The 20,052-nt window shown below is 34.6% G+C and overlaps 1 protein-coding gene across 1 annotated transcript; it reads right to left on the bottom strand.

Moving 5' to 3' along the window:
• Positions 1–4,903: 4,903 nt before the first annotated feature.
• LOC139120614 (retinol dehydrogenase 13-like) lies at positions 4,904–20,048 on the bottom strand. Its single transcript, XM_070685124.1, has 6 exons — positions 19,791–20,048; positions 18,942–19,181; positions 17,921–18,010; positions 11,245–11,430; positions 9,766–9,875; positions 4,904–8,860 (listed from the first exon to the last, which is right to left on the bottom strand). Exons 1-6 carry the CDS (start codon positions 19,927–19,929, stop codon positions 8,684–8,686), a joined length of 942 nt encoding a protein of 313 aa, XP_070541225.1. The 5' UTR covers positions 19,930–20,048; the 3' UTR covers positions 4,904–8,683.
• Between the last annotated feature and the right edge of the window lie 4 nt (positions 20,049–20,052).

Below are 20,052 nucleotides of genomic sequence, written 5' to 3'. Positions count from 1 at the left end.
GTTTCAGTAGAAACTTTTTAAATTTACTGATGATATTCTCACTGCTTGTGTCCGTCTACATTAAGCCTCATATGGGTTAAGGTAACATGTCTTGGAAATGGGAGTCTTAAAACTTTTTCTTATTCTTTGCCATGGGGGAACTTTCAACCAGGACCTTCTCAAACCAAGGGAAAAAATTTGAGTACCAAAGCTTTAAACTAAAGTACAAAATGAGCAAAAGTTTACCTGTATTTGAAATGGCTTCCAGTAGGGTAAGTGTTGATTTTGGAGGGCAAAATATCATCAAGGAGTTCACAAATTGAAAAATGGTAAACACTCTGTTACCGTTTCCATTCTTTAAACGATTCTTCCATTTTTCAACAACAAACAGCCTCCACAAAGGGACACCGGATGAACGGTTTAAAACAGGTGGCAGCATGGCAAAGAATTGGCAGATTTTTAAGAACTTTCATTATTCTGACACAAAGACCAATGACATGTATCTACCTTCCACATGTATGAAAGGCTGATAACTTTTGGGAAAGATTAAATGTAAATATAATACTTAAGCTTTAATAATTGATAAACAAATTGCACAGACCTGAGCAGGACTCGCGTAGGTTCACAATTGTGCTTGTACAGTTTAGCAACTGTATATCGAGATGCTGATGTGCCGTGGAAACTTAAAAATTCAACATCAAACATGAAGACAATTTTCTGGATCACTTCAATTTCCCAACGTTTTCAAATGAAATCTGGAAGATGATTAGTGCAAGAAGAATGTAAGCAGAGTATTGCTTTTTCTACAAAGTCTTTTCATATAACAACAATTTTGTCCAACCAACGTCGATTTTTTGGCAGATGTATAAATAGCTATTATTATTAGATATAATTTCCTTTCACAAACGTTAAATGTTTTTCGAAATTTATACGAGATAAAAATAAAAATTATTCGATGTTGCCCAATGACCTTCCAAATATTGAACATGGTGACAATTCAGCCTGTATTTCGGAAACAAAAGTTCATACATAGCTTGCATGTTCACGCGCGTAAGCTTACGTCGTACCGATGTTTGCCTGTCTGTCTGTTAACAAGATCTCTCAAGAGCAGCTGAACAAATTTCAGTCAATAGTGATACATAGATGACACGAATTGATCAGATTTCAGTGGATGTAGTGTGCATATTTTATGCTTGCTTGCATAACTCTTGAGTGTAGGAAAAAACCTTATATACATTTGGAACGGCTGCACAAAGTTTGATGAGATTTGTTGTAAATGTTGATCACACTAGGATATATTGGCCCTGAGAGATGTTAAGGGATGATATGAAAATTAATTGCTGATTTGGATATTTGATGGACTTTCAAAATGGGGGCTATATATATCAACCAAAGTTGATGAAAATTGCTATGTACATTGAAGAACTATGATATATCATTATTAGAAGTCAACTAGCATTTTGAGATCAGCTAATTACTAATTTGTATATTAAACAAACTGTCATAATTAGGGATATATCTGAATTGACTTTACCAAAGTTGACGAAACTTGCAATGTATATTGAAGATACTATTAAATAATATTATTGAAAGTCATTAGCTTTTTACTTCAGCTTTTATTTGCATATTTAAACGAACTTTCCTATTCAGGAATATATATCTAGATTAACTTGATCAAAGTTGATGCAACTTACCATGTACTTTGAAGATACTAGAAAGTTGTTCGTTATGGTCAGATCAGCTTGTGATTAATTTGCATATTTAACAAACTTCCCCAATCAGGACTAAGGACTTTACCAAAGTATATGAAACTTGCTATTGATATTGACGAGATTAAGGTGTTTTATCAGTGAAAGAATTTTGCATTTTCATGTCAGCTAATTGATAATTTGCACTTTAAATGATCACTTCAAAATAGGCACATTAAACTAGGACTTGACCAAAGCTGATGAAAGTTACTATGTCCGCTGATTGGAAAATTGTATATTTAATAAATCTTCAAAATTTGTGATGAACTGGAGGAACTTGACCAAAGTTATTGAAAAGGCTATGTAAATTGATGAGAAAGTTACTTAATATTAGTGAAAGACATTTTCCATTTTTGCATCAGCTAATTTTTAATTTGCATATTTAATGAGCTTTCACAGTTTGACATATAAAACTTGAAGGACTTGCCCAAAGGCAATTACACTTGATACAATGACAGTATTCAAAGAAAGTTAGTATTTTTATTTCAGTTAATTACATATTTGTATAATTGATGATTTTTGGGAGTTAATCTATGGTGAATATTGTAGGTGAAGTTGATCATAACAGTTTCAATGAAGTTGTGAAATTTTGGCAAAAGTTTCATTTTACAGAGAATTGCAACATGCGAGCACTTTCAGTTCATATCTGGTTTATGTTAATATGACGCCATAGCCATTAAGACTGCTCCATTGAAGAATTGTATAAACTTTTAGCCATGCACTTGAACAACATTTGTGAACTTTGACAGTTGTGGCAGCATTTCAACATTCAGCACGGTGATCTCCAGATTTCAATTAGAAACACTCACTTAATGGCTTTCTGTGATATGATGTGAAGACCTGTACATAACATGAAATGTAAATGTCCTTTATATAGAATGGATATATTTGTAGAGGTGTCTATAGGTAGATTATTGTGCCTTATAATAGAGACTAGTGCTTGTACGCATTAGTGACAATCTCAAAAGTTTACAAGAAAGTCATTTCACTTTCAGTGTTCTGAAGTACGAATGTCTTTAAAAAACAAATGTTTATCAAATAGATAAAGGGTGTTTGAAACCCTTGAAGCAGCGCATAATGGTTCAGTCGTTTTCGATGGGACTATAGGACCAGTATAACAAGTTATTACAGTGAAAATTTTGGCATGTAAATGTAACTTGTCATTTAAATGTAACCTTATAGAAATCATTCACTGGAAATCATTAACTACAGTTCTTTCTGTTGCTTTTTTTTGTGAATCAGTGCTTTCCCTGCAACTTTCAAAATGATAAGCTTCATCTAAAAAAAATACTTTCATTTCTAGTTGTGTCATTTGCTTGCGGGCACTAACCTGAGCAAAACATCTATGCGTTCAAAAGTTCCATCAAGATATTGAAGTAAGACCTCATCACATTCCTTAACTACCAATATTTTGATATATTACCACTTCACGATTAGAAATATGCATTCTGTCATGGGTTGAAATATCAGATAATCATCTTTGGTACATGATATTTTTTATTTATCCATCAGTGACCCTCTTTTACATTTACGTTTTGTTGATACATTGGTATCAGTGAACAGCTGGACACTAAGATATCCCACTCCCTGCTGGGCTTAGGTGCAGCATTTCCAAAATTTTTGCTAATTGGTTAAAGTTATACTATCATCTGTTCCAATTTTGCCACAGTTACCATGGAAAGAGAAAATCTCACCAATCACAAATTTTAAGCGGGTGGCCGCTTTTTAAAAACAGCGCCCTCACATGGGCATTTTGAATACCAGGGAACGCCTCTTTGACCATATATGGGCAGATTTAGATTACAGGTGACTGTGTACCTTTAACTGAAACTCATTGTCTTTCTTAAATTATTTCCAAACAGCTAGTCGGTGACACATTTGCCCTCATTGGGACTCCTTAAGTTGCTGTAAATAATGACAATTTACCAATCAGATACAACCTTATGAGCCACTGTATATCAATAGGTCATTTTAACGAGAACAAAGCATATGTTAACTAGCCATGACGGTAATAGCATGCATTTGTTTCCCCGAGGGCATGTGAATGTGTGTAAAAGATCTTTCACAAGGACATATACCGGTAGTCTGAATTGCTAATAGACATATTGCACTCACATCCGTCTTGTGTCACATATTGTTTCAAAATATTAAAAATATACTCTAAAATTTCAAGAAATTAAAATAAAATGGAAGTCCTCTGTATGCAAACGTTGCTAAACAGCAGCAAGGTCTATAAAGTGATAGATAACCCTTTTGATATCAAATTTTTGAATGTACTACACGTCTTTGTGTACGTTGTAACAATCTCTCAAGTTCTTTAGTGCAAAATGCTGACTAATCGCCTGTGATCATATTTAAGCACTGTGAACTCTTATTCCCACATTTAAGCCTACAGTTTTTTACATAATTATGAATATATTGATATACAATATTCTTTCAGCTTCCATTGACTGATGTCATATTTCTTTCCCAAAAACCATTTTGATGAGATTTCTTTAAATACATTAGGGTTGTCCACTGTAGTAACTTCACCATGATACACCTTTAATAAGACATGTGGTTGATAGATTGTACAGGTATACTAAATATTTTGACAAAATAGATTACTGTACAGAATAAAATTTGTACATTTCATCATTTAACAGCAAACGAATCAAGGGATGCATCTGGCATTTGCCGTGCCGTTGAAAGTTCAATTGTAGTAGCAGGTCTACCACACATTTCAGTGTCCATTACTAGCTTTGCAAACTTTTCCGTTGATGTACCGTACAAAATGTCAGTATTTTCATGATAACAACAATGTAGTCGTAAACATCTGTGTGTTAGTGGAGTCAGGTGCTGGTATTGAAAAAAAAAGTAATTTCCTTGTATGTACACCTTGTTCTTAAGTCTAGCAGCTTTGTAAACTATTACACAGTATATTACATTTTGAATTGAAGCTGAAATTTGTAAGGATGAACTCATCCCAGTATTCATTCATGTCAGCCATCAATATGGAAATATAAACTGACACACACAAATTGAAAATTTCCTTGAATTACGAAACCTACAGCTGTTTGGCATTCCGAAGTTTTTACCTACCACATGTTGTAAACTTTCTCAGTGAAGTATAAACTGTTCCATTCAAGTCAAAATATGTACTTTGGCAAAATTAAGGAGGCATTGGACAACAGAAATTTGATTATAAATGTGATATATTGTGTAGACAATCTTTCCCTGTTGTCATGGTGACTTTCAGGCACACATTGGCCAATTTAAGCAAGTTGCTGATTGGCCACGCATCATACTTGGAATTCATTATGACCTATCAAAATGCATGTCACTATATACCAATCACTAAGATGAGGCTTTCATAATTGCCTTAGGTGCTCTGCAGCTCCACTTTCAAGAAGACAAACAGGAAACTACTGCAAAGTGACAATGAACATTGCGAATAGTATCAGAAATGTGAATTGAATTTACAAATCAGACCAAAAATAAAAAAGGGTTGGTTTCTGATCTTCATGTCTTTTAATCAGACAATCAAGATGACAAGCTAAATTAAATCAGCCTTTTACCATATTCACTTGAAAAAAATAGAGGAAACTGACAGCGTGCTACACAAGGCAGGCAGTGTCAATGTCTATAGGATTTCATATACACACCAAACAGAGATGAACTTTGAACTTTGAACTTATTGACATCATATTACTGAGATTCACAATGACTGCTCCTAATAATCATATCTGTTTTGTAGAGTTCATGTCTTGGTTTTTGTCTCGTCAGCTCAAAAACATGAAAAAGCATTGTCCCATCAATTTTGGTATTAAAGACATAAGATGAGAAAAAAACCCTTCATTTTTTGGCCTTATTAAGGTTCCAAGACAAGAAATTGACCTTTTTAAGCTAACAATTCTCTAGTGGTTAATAAGCTCAGAACCTCCGTAAATCATATATTTTCGGAAAGCCTAGATATAGAGCAACATTTTGGTTACCATGGTGTCACCATTGTTGGCATAACTATCACGTGATAGGCAATTTGCATAACCTTTCGAAAATCGGTTTTCCCTATGTTTTGTTTCGATGCTTTGAGATATGTGGCTGAAATTTTTGTGAGTGCAAGCTGTTCCAATTATCTTCCAAAGTATGTCTCAGAATTTTTTTAAACTTCCTTAAACAATTTTTATGCCAGAAAAACTTCCAGAGGAATGAATTTAACCCTAGTTGATTTCTTTAAGATTGTGCTCACAAATAAAAACTAAGCTAGATATAAAAAATCTGAGACACACTTTTGAAGAGCATTGTAACAGCTTGCATTCAAGCAAGTTTTAGTCAGATATTTTGAAGTATTGAGACAAAACATAGGGAAAACCGATTTTTGAAAGGTTATGCAAATTACCTATCACATGATAGTTATGTAAACAATGGTGACACCGTGGTTACCAAAATGTTCCCCTATATCTAGGCTTTCAGAAATTGCATAATTTACGGGGGTTCTGAGCTTATTAACCACCAGAGAATTGTTAGATTAAAGAGGTCAATTTCTGTATTAGAACCTTAAACATATTTACAGGGTAATACTAGACGAAGATGCTGCATTTAGTTGTAAACGAGAAAACATTTCAAAAGAGAAATAATGTTATTGTTCATCAGGAAAGTGACATTTTGAATAATGTTTTTACAAAATAATCTTTGCCAATCTATCTTACTCCTTTGTCAGCTTTTTAATGTCACATATCTTTGTATTTCTACATCACAAAATGACCGGTGATCGTGAATAAACCTGTTCTCTTCTAAATATAGCCTGGCTCTTTCTCATGTTTGCCTGTGCATTTGGTCCAACTTACGCATTGTAAGATATTTCACCTGTGTTTTGTATTGCTACAAAACATGAGAAAACAGCCGAGAGATGTTCAATAAATCTGCCCTAATTTTTCTAATCAAGATGCAAAAATCTTGGAGAGAGAGAGAGAGAGAGAGAGAGAGAGAGAGAGAGAGAGAAGTAAGGACACAGAAATGGAGACAGAACAGCGAGTAAGGCCAAATAAATTAAATTCTTTGTTTTGTGTCTGCTCAAAATTTGAAAGGTAAGTCGGCAAACTATTCAAAACAAACACAGAAAATTTTACGCAAGTTTCCATTTGCTTGCTTCTTTTGAAGTTATATCAGTGCCCATTCAAGAGTAAACTCGCGCAGAGAAGTACCTTTTCACCTCCATAATGTGACATTCTGCAAGCATGCAGGTTTTCTCAGTACATATTACAAAATATGTTATATAGTAAATAAAGACTTGTTGGCAGTAAAATTATGCAGTTAAGTCCCAGTTAAATGCGCGTTGTTTTTTCATGAAAATTTCCAAAAATCTATGCGCATTGAGATGCAAAACAAGGAATTTCATTACTCCCATGTAGAGTGTCAGACAATATGACATTGAAAGAACCTTTAGGACATGAGCCGAACACTGATTACAACAAATTTGGAAAATTTCCATCTCAGCGGCCTTGTTGTTCTGTCGTTTAATCAAAATGATTTGACTTCACTTCACTGTTGAACTCCACAAAGGCAGACAAGGCATAGCGGTAGTCAATAAGTTGTAGATATGAGAAACCATACATGTCAACAAGTCGCTCTTGTAGAAATTGCTTTTTATCATGCATTTTATTTTGTTACATTCATCGAGTCAATGTGAATGACTAAGCCTCCGCAAATCATGGATTATTTGCCTCTCTAGAAAGCTCCTATGCGTAGCCTGTCTTTATTTTTTTCCACTAGGAGTGGGAATGCTTTGTGTACAATTGCGTGCTCCATATAATTGAACCTAAGGCAGCATATGAATTCTGTTTAATGTATGAATTTTAGGTCTGTGGATCTGTGTTTTTTTCTCATGGAATAGGGTTACCTACCATTCCAGTCTATACATTACACTGCTTTTGACTGATTAAACTTCACTTAATAGTTTTATTACAAAGCCATTTGGGTCTTTGTAAATTCATGATTCCACAGGTGGGTCATCACATTTTTTCTTTATTCAAAATAATAATTCAAAAGCCATATTAGTTAGAAAGGAAACTAGTCAAGCAAATTTCAACAACATTATCATAAAAAATTCACTGAGCATTGATCACGTCAGCGAAGCACAATTTGATCACATCGGTGAAGCACAATACAGGTATATTCAAATTAAAAAACACATTGCTCTGACAAAATATTGTACCGAATATTACATATCCAATTTTTGCATTGATATGAATATGAAAGAGATAAAATTTTCATACCAGTTGTACAATATGCACATACAAAATATCTAGGAGTACATGCAAAATACTGGCAATGAAATACAAACACAAACACATATATACATACCGTGTAATTTTGAATTTCTTGTCATAAAATTTTGAAGATTCATTTATTTTCTCTGAACAAAGTAAAAAACTTATTTCAGTGCTTAAAATGTATATCACCTACACATTTTTTCAACTTAGGCTTTGAAAACTACATAAAAGTTGACAAATATAGTAATGAAACTCCTCAAAATCAATTGCGTCAATTCTGCAAACAAAATGGCTTTTGAGAAATCAAGCAGGTGAGACGATTCTTTTCAAGAATGAATTCAAGTCAAAAGTACAAAGCATAAGTAGTATACAAAGAGTAGCAGATTACAAATGGACGAAATTTATCATCATTACAGCAGTTGTATTCAACCAATATCAAGTTAACCTTTGCCCCACAACTTCCTGAAGTAAACATAGTCTTTTGAATGATGCATTTGCAACAGGTGTGAAATAAAAGTTGTCCTTACAACACATCCATAACTTACAGCATTTTACAAAATGGACTACATCACAACTTGCAAGAAAACATCATTTGTTACATCTCACAAGAATTATGCATGTTCAAAAGAAGCGTGTTTACATCAAACTTCCATCAATTACCTCTGCTGCCACTAGAGGGCTTACTAACAAGTTCTCTTTCTTGCTCTACTGCAAGCCTACCAACTTCTCTGAGGCTTCAACAAGTTTCCTAGCAACAACATCATCCAGGGCTTGTTTGGCTGGTTTATCTAGCTTACACTCAGAGAAATACTCTCCGGTGATGTCCTTGACATCTTCACTGACAGCTAAATGAATAGGAGTCTGTGCACCTTCCCTTGGAGTCTATGAACAAGTATTTGAGAACATATCAAAAAAATGAAATGATATATCTACTCTTAAGTAAGGCTCTTGGTGAAATTTACTTGTTACCTTCATATTATATCATACCAGTGTATTGATGGTACAAATGCAGCAATCTGATTGGTCAAGAAGTGAAAAGAACCGTGGTATATACACAATATGGCATGGTTGGCACACACCCGAGTTCCCCGCTAGAGTAAAAATCGTTTGTCAATGTTCCATGCAAGAATTTCAATACAATGTTATGATATGATATAATAGCAATAAATCACACCCAGCAATGGTATACCACTCAATTTTGACCACTTCACTCCATATATGCACTGCTATCGCTCGTGCATACATGTCGTGAAGTGGTCAAAATCTTGTGTTATACCGTCGCTGGGTGTGCTTTATTACTTAAATACATGTTGTTTCATTATTTTGATCACTGAATACAGCAAATAACTGAATACAGATAATCCCAGCATCCCCATTCTGTCTGTACAAGGTCACATTAATTTTCTGAGACCTCACCAAGAAATTGAGTCCTCTGAAAACAACGTAAAGCTATAAAGGACAGGAAAGTAATTTAACATACACCAAAACAATAATGATACATTTGTGACTGTTTCTGTGTTCATCGTAATGATACATACAGGCTACATAGTTAAATTACAGTACAGTCAGAAATGTAGATTATTAGTAGAAATTTTCAACCCAAGGATCTAGCCATGTCGATAGAAATTGTATCATAGAAGACAGTTCCATTTAACATAAATAGGATGATACATGCAGATGACAGATGGCACCTGGAGACATTAGGAAAAGCTCCGAAAGGTAAACACAAAAGAAGAGGAGGAAAAAGAAAAGAGAAATATAATGAGTTGGTCGGGATGAATACGTACCCTCCAGAAAAGTAGACCAATCGGTGTTGTAAACATGCGTACAAAGAATGGCATGTTGTCAAGGAAACTAGTGTTGACAGAGCCTGGATGGCAACAGTTAACGATCACACCTGAAATCAAAACAGACATGTTGTCATGGAAACATGCAGCGGAGTTCACAGTACTTTAGAGTAACTAGATACCAGTACCTATATTTACATATATATTGCTTGAAACCTTTTTTGAATGATAAACAGTGACTTGCGAATTAATACAGTATACTTAATAATTGGTTTGAGGCAGTAGATTATGGAGCAGTTTTCCAATAGCACATGTTGTGTGAATTAGAAACCAGTTTTTTATGGTTGAGCGATACTATTTTTGCAAATGTTTCCGACATGTTTGTTGAGTTTTTGCAATGAGTATATACAGGAGAAGAGAAATCTACCATCCTAGTTGGTCATTACTTGCCTTGGAAAAGCACAATGTGTTAAGTTCCCATCTATCCCAACAATTAAGGAGTTCTTTATTAGAAATTTAACACCATCAGTATTTTGAAGATGTAATTTTGGTAAACAGTGTGAAAACATCATTTGAAAATTAAAGGTATACAGTCACCTGAAATCTAAATATGCCCATATATGGTAAGAGGGGCGTTCCTTGGTATTCAAAATGCACATGTGGGGACGCTGTTTTTATAAAGCGGCCACCCGCTTAAAATCTATGATTGGTTAGATTTTCTCTTTCCATGGTAACTGTGGCAAAGTTTGGAACAGGTGACAGTATACCTTTAAGATAACATATATTATTTTTAATAACAGAAGATAGATAGCAGTACGGTAGTATAAGTATTACCCAGCAATACAGAACATACTTTTAATAAACCTTATCCAATGATTGCCTCAAAATTAAGATGATATGAGAAAAGGTTGTCAGTGTTATACATGTCTTTTATCAGGTTCAAGGATTTTGTTTACATTCTGTAAGATGTGTGGTTCTTCCCTGTACTGTATATTCAGTTTTATACAGAACCACAGTAAAGATGAAAAAACCCGGATTTTGAACTGACTCCTCATTAATAGTGCCAAATGGTAATTTAATATTTAATATTTAATTTAATATTTTCATGAATATTGCTCCGGAAAGTAAATATAATTTTTTTGATCATCTCCCTAAAGTACTTGGTGATATACGGCTTTACAAAAACAACAAATTGTTTACAATATGTGACGTTATTGTAGATATATGAATTTTAGTCCAGACTGAAATTCAGTTGTCAACAATTGCACATCACACCCATGCAAGCTATACACACAAATTAAAACAAGGCACTTTGATATGATTTGGGGAGTGCAAAATGGGACAGGATTAAAAAACAAACATGAAAAATACATAAAAAGTAACATCAAATGGAGCTTTAATAAAAATAACCAACATGATATTGACAGTTGGCACACTGTTCCTTTAAAATGAAAAGTTAGAAGTAAACTATGACATCACCTGCTTCTTTAAGTTGACGTCCCATCTCCCTGGTTGCTAAGATGATGGCCAGCTTGCTGTCAAAGTAAGATCTTGGCATCAAGAACCACTTGTCTCCTCGGAGATTATCAAAATCAATAGCACCCCATTGGTGAGCTATGGACGTTACATTGACAATGCGACTTGGTGCAGCCTTCTTCAGCTTATCTGGTGGCAGATATGAATGGGTAGAGTGAATCTTGTTCTCTTTGCTTGAGATTTTGTAAATATTCAAGGAACAACATGGATACATTTTTAAATTTCTGAAAGCTACCTTTGTGATTCTGTAGCAACCAGCGTACCCTCTTAGCCAAGCTGATAGGCTACAGATGCACAAAAGTCCTCTTTGACTTGAGAAACTTTGAAGCGTGTGCTTGTTAAGGTAGTACGCTACCATTCTATATAGGAGAGCGCCCTCTTTTGTCTAGAAGATGTACATGTTCCTTTTAGACTACCTAACCTGTGTGAGCGTGAATAACAGGACAAAATGGCAAAAAATCATGCTAGTGACCTTATAATATTTCTTTCAGAAGTTTTTATGAATCAAAACAACCAAAATTATATTTTTGCACTGAAAAATCGACAGTTATTTTTATTTTGAAAGATCAGTAGAGAATAATTAACAATTGTAGCTCTGACATAATATCAGTAAGCTAGAGGGTCAAATCTCAGGTCTAACAAAATTCACCTTTTTTCGTCACTTTTTGCTGTTTAGTAAGAAAATTTGCATGGTGACCCCAACTTTTTTTGCTTCTAAATCAAAGAACACTCTGTTTGATAGATATTGCTTTACTTTTTAACATTTTGAAAATTATTTTGTGCATTTACATGAAGTTTATATTTTTAAACAAGTCATCGTTGATGACACAGTCCCCACTTGTTAATTGGTACTTTGATTACATGTCCTCAGAGAGGATAGAATTCCACCTGAATCCAGATTTTGTAAGTTTTGTAAGTCTTCCGTCGAGGATGAATTTCACTATTTAATGAAGTGTCAAAAATATAATAGTGATAGAGAAGTTCTCTTTTCTGCAATGAAGTTGTATTATCCTATATTTGATAGTTTAAATGAAAGAGATAAGTTTTTGTACATTTTAACTTCAGATGATACGCTGTCTCTCATGAAATATTTACAAACACTATGTTTCCCCAGCAGCTGCAGGTAAAGACATAGACAACAATGTTTTATGCAATGTTTAGTTTTGTTCTTGCTATACTGCACTTTCCGAAGTGTGTGTTATGCAATAAAGTGATTAAAGTGATTAAAGTGATTAAGTGATTAATTAGGTCTGTGATAAAAATACTTTGATACAGATGGCGCTCAATGGCCAAGAATGAGTTCCATGGTGATGAAAACATATAACCATGTAGGCCACCATCCTAAAGTTCATAAAATGAGTCAACTAGGAATTAATCAACAGGATGTTGCAAAACATTTTGCATACAATTCTAACACTTGACAGATTATCACTGGTACCATATTTGAGACATGCCCAAGTTTTGGCTAAGGACAGGAAAAAATTGTAACAAAATGGCTGCCATGCAGCCATATTGGATCATATCATGAAACAAATTGACATACATATGTATGACATAGGTTAATGTCCTTGTACCAACTTTGAATAAAATCGGTTGAGATATGCCTGAGAGTATTATGGCTCTGTACATGAAAAATCGTAACAAAATGGCCGCAAGGCAGCCATATTGGATCGTATCACATAACAAATTGACATGCATATGTATACATTAGTCAATCTCCTTGTACCAACTTTGAATAAAATCGGTTGAAACATATCTGAGTTATGGCTCTGTACATGAAAACATCGTAATAAAATGGCTGCCTAGCGGCCATATTGGATCGTATCACATAACAAATTGACATATATATATCTATGACATAGGTCAATGTCCTTGTACCAACTTTGAATAAAATCGGTTGAAACATGTCTGAGTTATGGCTCTGTATATGAACAAATTGTAATAAAATGGCCACACAGCAGCCATATTGGATCGTATCACAAAACAAATTGACGTGCATATCTATGACATTGGTCAATGTCCTTGTACCAACTTTGAATAAAATCGGTTAAAACATGTCTGAATTATGGCTCTGTATATGAAAAAATTGTAATAAAATGGCCGTCTGGCGGCCATATTGGATCGTATCACAAAACAAATTGACGTGCATATCTATGACATTGGTCATTGTCCTTGTACCAACTTTGAATAAAATCGGTTGAAACATGTCTGAGTTATGGCTCTGTACATGAAAAAATCGTAATAAAATGGCCACACAGCAGCCATATTGGATCGTATCACAAAACAAATTGACGTGCATATCTATGACATTGGTCAATGTCCTTGTACCAAGTTTGAATAAAATCGGTTGAAACATGTCTGAGTTATGGCTCTGTACATGAAAAAATTGTAATAAAATGGCCGCCTGGCGGCCATATTGGATCGTATCACAAAACAAATTGACGTGCATATCTATGACATTAGTCAATGTCCTTGTACCAACTTTGAATAAAATCGGTTGAAACATGTCTGAGTTATGGCTCTACACATGAAAAAATCGTAATAAAATGGCCGCCTGGCGGCCATATTGGATCGTATCACAAAACAAATTGACGTGCATATCTATGACATTGGTCAATGTCCTTGTACCAACTTTGAATAAAATCGGTTGAAACATGTCTGAGTTAGGGCTCTGTACATGAAAAAATTGTAATAAAATGGCCGCCTGGCGGCCATATTGGATCGTATCACAAAACAAATCGACGTGCATCTGTATGACATATAATCCTTGTACCAAGTTTGAATGAAATCGCTTCTTGCATCTCTGAGATATCTGCGTGAACGGACGGACGGACGGACGCACACACGCACGCACGCACGCACGGACATGACCAACCTATAAGTCAACGGTGTCCGTGGGACTAAAAGACTAATTTTACAGTCAAATGATAAATTTAGGGTCTAATATTTAATTTTTAAGACAAGACATCACAAATTTTAGTTGATTGTCCTAATTCAGCTGTCCTCGCAATGCAAAAATGTGGTATGCTCACTGGGATCTGTTAATCGTTTGCGATAAACTAAAGATTCTGCTGGTAAGTGCAAATTTCGCAAAATGGGTGATTTAGTGGTTTTCTGTCAATTTTGGCATGTGTTTTTTCAAAAATTTTGCATGGGTACCCCATATTTTTTTCACATCTTTGCAATGTACACATAAAGATTATTTCAGAAAAGTCAACTTCAAGAATGTCCCTACATTTTTTGGAATGGTAGCGTGTGACCTCCTTAAAGACAATTGACACTTTTTATTTCAGTAATAATGATTACTGTATTAGTATTACACTATCAGTAAATTTCATTTCATCGAGCTACCCTTATTCTAAAGTTGCAATATTATAGTGACTTATAAGCCCATTGGGCTGGGTGACCACTCACTGATGTTGTATCATTATTGAAATGTAAATGTTGAGTCATGTCACATGTCACTCTGCTCTATTAAATAAATAAATCTACTACTACAGAAAATTATAAGAAGTTCCTGAATTGACTCAAAGAGAGACAGTTGGAGAGCACTCTGAAGCAGCCTAACTCTTTACGTCTATACTTCTCCCAAGCATGATAAGTCTCACAATAATATTCATAACGAATACAGCTGATTGAGATAAACGTATGAATTAATTTATCAACAGGTGTAAATAAGAACTATGCAAATTCTCCATAACCTGTGCTGAAATGCTCAAGGTGATTGCTATTTCAACATTTTTTGCTCACGTGTTCACACATGTGAGCATATGTTGCAGCGATGTCTGTCTGTCTGTCTGTCTGTGTGCTCAATATCTCAAATCGGCTCATCAGATAGAATCAAATCTGGTACATACATTCAGTTTGCAAATGGCAAGAACTGATTAGTTTTGGTGGATGTGGCTTGCTTACTTTTTGCTCATTTGCATAATTAATGATTTTAGAAAAAACCCTGATATATATTGAGAACGACAGCACATAATTTGATGAGATTTGCTAAAAATGTTGATCACATCAAGATATATCAGCCGTGAAAGTTATTAAGGGGTGACGTGAAAGATAATCACTAATTTGCATATTTAATGAAATTTCCTAAGTAGGGGAATATATCTGAATTTACTCAATCAAAATTGACGAAACTTGGTATCCATATTGAAGATACTATGATTTAACATTATTGAAAATCATTAAGCATTTTTACTTCATCCAAATCGTAATTTGCATATTTAGTGACCTTTCGAAATTAAGGATATGTATTTGAATTTACATAACCAAAATTGATGAAACTTGCTATGTACATTAAAGATACTATGATAGAACATTATTAAATGTCATTAAGCATTTTTACTTCAGCCAATTCCTAATTTGCATATTTTATGAACTTTCCTAATTAGGGGTATTTATCTGAATTGATGGGACCAAAGTTGACGAAACTGGCTATGTACATTAAAGATACTATTTAAACTATGATACGACGTTATTGAAAATCATTAAGCATTTTTACTTTATGCAGCTCCTAATTTGCATATTTAATGAATTTTTGAAATTAGGGATATATATTTGAATTTACATGACCAAAATTGATGAAACTTGCTAGTACATTAAGATACCATTATGTAGGCTCACATTATTGAAAAGCATTAAGCATTTTTGCTTCAGCCAATTCCTAATTTGTGTATTCAATGAGCTTTCCTAATTAGGGATATATACTTGGATTTATTTGATCAAAGTTGGCATAACATGCTATGTACATTGATGATTATACCAGGTTATACTAATATTGGAAGTCATTTCGCACTTAAGTTTCATGTCAGCTAATTTATAGTTTGTATATCTAATGAGCTTTCAAAGTTTGGAATATATAGTTCGAAGGACTTGACAAGAGGCAATTACACTTGCTATATAAAGAGGTGATAAAGTGACAGCAGTCAAAGAAATTTTATTTCTATTTCAGCTAATTGCGTATTTGAATACTTAATGACCTATAGAGTTAATCTGTTGTGAATATTGTTCATTATGTTGATCATAATACCGGTACTTTCAATGAAGTTGCAAACATGTGGCAAGGTTCAAATTTACACATAACTGCAATATAATGAAACAAGTGAGCATTTGCAGTTGATATCTGGTTAATAATGTGTTTAGAACCAATGGTTTTTACAGACAATGATAGATGATGAAATTCACGAGCCAAAGTATTTCTCGTGCCTGTAAAAATATCAATATTGGCTCATTCACATCAGAAACTGTGTCATTTCATCGGTCAGTTGGAAAAATCACCAATGATGTTAAATGATCTGCTTGTTATCTTATCTTCATATTCAGTACTACTGACTGCAAAATGTTGACAAAAGGAACTATAGAGGGCGCCATTGTACCCAGACAGTCACTCTCAACATGCTGGTATTTGGATTAAAAAAAATACAAATAGGGATTCAACTAAATTGAAGTAACTTGATTTGCTTATGATACAAAATCATCCAGTTTGTCAAAAAATGAAATCAAAGACACTTTGTGGTTAAGTTTTGACTGCTTACAACGCCAGAAATATGGCTGGCCAATCTATTGGGGAAAAAGCAACCATATGGTACAGCCTGGAGGTACTGAAGTTGTTTGATCCTAAAAATAAAAAATCTCATCAATAGATGTAATGATACAGCCTGATATTTATTTCACATAAATTAGAAGGAATGAAAATGGATTTTGATGATCTAGATTAAAATATACTTCAAAAAATACCGCAATTATTCGGTGTCGCTCAAATTTGATCAGAATTGGTGTATACCAGTATGGGTACCAAAGATCAACAATACATATTGTTTCTATCTGTTCAGTGCAGGAAAATTCTACGCTGATGTTATGACAATGATTTCTGCACAGTACAACCAGAAACATAACAAGAAATATTTAAACCAGCAAAAAAAGAATGACAAAAGTAAATAAGGTCTGAAACTTTTGGTACTCGAGTTCAACTTTGGCAACATGCATGCATAGCAGAAACAGTTAGTCCCTCTTAGTTGGACCATAGACAGTCTTCCCCCCTACTGTCTATGATTTGATCTGGTCTGTTAATATGTAACAGTTCATACAATGACAGGAAATGACTCAAGCCTGTTTCAGACACTGGCCATCACTCCTGCACATTTGCAGGATTTCGCTTTTTCTTACCTCATGCACATTTTTGACACTGATGTGTTCATTTGAACAATTCACATCTAAACCCCTGCATCTACTGTACACCAAATACTGAGATGGTAGCTTTGGCGGTATGGGAGCCTTTGTGTGTGACGGACATACATCCGCACATACCCACAAATATATATACAGACATACAGACGCCACTCAGACTCATCATATAAGCTCCTTTTGGTATTTATATATAAAACCAAATATGAGCTAAAAATGCATGCCAAGTGACTAATCTGGTGTTCTCATTTATTTCAAAAAGTGCTAAAAATGTTTTTTGAGAATCTTACAAAATATTTGAGATATAAGTATTATAATATTTCAAATTTTGCAGTACTATGTAAGTACATACAAGTAAACTCACTCGCTCACACAACCATACTGGTATATTTCATACTTGGAACAACAATTGATATTTATTACTTCTACTTACCGAGCAACAAATTGGTCAGGAGGAAAGGCCCATAGAAATTAATGGCAAATGTTTGTTCCAGTTTATCTTCAGTTTCTCTCCTTGGCAAACCTGTTGAATAAATTTTATATATTCATGAAATTTTCCTGAATTTTTTATGAAATTGTAGTCAGATGATACTGCTATGTGGCTGTTTGTATGCGTGTGCAATGCCCATTGGCTCTCAGGTTTCCCTGGCTATAACATTGATGATGTCATCTATACATATAACCTACTGTACAATGGCGCAAAGATGTACATCACAAAAGTATTGAATCAATTTTTTCTTTCTAAATAAGTTATGACAGAACAACAAAATCATGACAGATTATAAGTTATGTTTTCCAGGAACCTCAAATAACTTTTAGTTCAAAATGTAGAACTACATGATGACTTGAGATCAGAGAACTACATCAAATTCATTATCCTTCTAGTATAATCTTAGCTTGCTGAAAAATAAAGGCTTCAAACAGTTATACAGTCAAATGCCCCCCACAATTCAGACATGAAGTCCACCCATCATACAAATACAGCTTAGTCTGAACACCATCACCAAAAAGTGTATACATTTTCACTCATTTATTTACTTCTCAAGACAACTCTCAAAAATCACTTAACTCTACAAACAAAAATTTCTCCAAAGAAAGCACTTGTTCAAAGGCAAGGTGGCAGAGATGAAATGAGTAACATGCATAATCAACCCAAACCTATTCAATTTTTTTGTTTGATATGCTTATGCCCAACCCCTCCCCTATGGAAGTGGGCTGTTTCATGAATAGACCATTCTCATCAGCAAAAGCTTTATTTCTGCTCTGCAAAGCTTCACGAAATCCAAGCTGCGGTAATGTTTTTCGGCTATTGCTAAAAAGAGGCTAGTGGTTTATCAATGATAAATTAAAACTAGTTCGGTGAACTTGTGTGCACATACATTACTTGACTGTAAGTTTTGCAGGGAACAGCCTGTTCCACATTAGAATTCACAAAAAATTTTGCAAATTAATACCTGCAACTCCAGCAACGTTGACAAGAATGTCCACCCTTGATTCCTCTTCTGTGATCTCTCCGGCCAGTTTTCTGACTGAACTCAGGGAAGCAAGATCAACTTGTTTAAGTACAATGTTTTTATTTCCGGCGAGCTTCTGGATTGCCTCCATCACCCGGTTTCCTTCATCAATGTTGAGACAGGCAATAATAAGACGTGCATTCCGTCTTGCTAGATCCAGGGCAACTTCATATCCAATACCTGTGATTGTAATAGTATCAAAAGATGACATTGCATCATGCTATTGCTATGCAAACAATATGGCATGAAAAATATTGGTACCACAGTTTAAATTTTGCATACCTTGAGAATACTAGCATTTGAGCATTATTATTAAAATAATGCTCAGGATTCTGTTTCAATATTTTTAACAGCACAAAGCAATTGGATACCATTTGACATGTGTGTGTGGATAACATATAACAAAGTCAAAATTAATTCTCACTTCTTACCATTGTATGTTTTTTTCAACTTTAGCACATTCGATTCTTTTCTCAGATGATTAAAGCGAACTATGGACAACGCTGCAGCGGTAGTCTTTGGTATAAGGTTAGCAATGGTCCACCTGAACGAAAATTCAACCTACCAGTACAGTAGTCGTGATTTTAATCAGGAGTATGAACTCTTTTACAGTCTTTGTTGTTTAGTATGGCAAGGGTGTTCCTATTCAGCTTTTTAGGGCGTCCTCGGTGGCGGTATCTGTGTTACATTTTGTCCATCGTAACATACATGCACACCGTTTCCATTCAAAATGAATTGCACTATCAAAGAATAAATTGCATAATTTCGTGTCGCGGAAAATTTGCTTACCTCGCGTAGCTCCAGTGACAACAGCGGTTTTGCCAGTCAAATCTGCTTCACTTCTGCACACACCCTTCATCCGAGAGATGTGCACTTTGAGTAAGAGAAATACCACAACCACAGCAAGGATGGCTAAATACAAATACATCTTCGGTCTTATCACTGGCTTGCGTTCAACGATTGAATGAACCTTTGCGGGTTAGCCGCTGACGTTTCTGCACTGCACTGTGCACCAACGTGGCCGTGAAAGGCGTGCCTGCAGACGACTGGT

The sequence above is a fragment of the Ptychodera flava genome, chromosome 20 (genome assembly GCF_041260155.1).
Source record: "Ptychodera flava strain L36383 chromosome 20, AS_Pfla_20210202, whole genome shotgun sequence".
NCBI classification, from domain to species: Eukaryota; Metazoa; Hemichordata; class Enteropneusta; family Ptychoderidae; genus Ptychodera; species Ptychodera flava.
This window is presented reverse-complemented; position numbering and strand designations above follow the sequence as displayed.

What these genes read in the sequence shown, in the direction of transcription:
- LOC139120614 (XM_070685124.1), bottom strand. Translation starts at nt 19,929, where the DNA reads ATGTATTTGTATTTAGCCATCCTTGCTGTGGTTGTGGTATTTCTCTTA. An exon ending in TGTCACTGGAGCTACGCGAG is followed by an intron (nt 19,182 to 19,790) that starts GTAAGCAAATTT and finishes TTACAATCACAG; the next exon opens with GTATTGGATATGAAGTTGCC. An exon ending in CCTGACCAATTTGTTGCTCG is followed by an intron (nt 11,431 to 17,920) that starts GTAAGTAGAAGT and finishes ATCTGCCACCAG; the next exon opens with ATAAGCTGAAGAAGGCTGCA.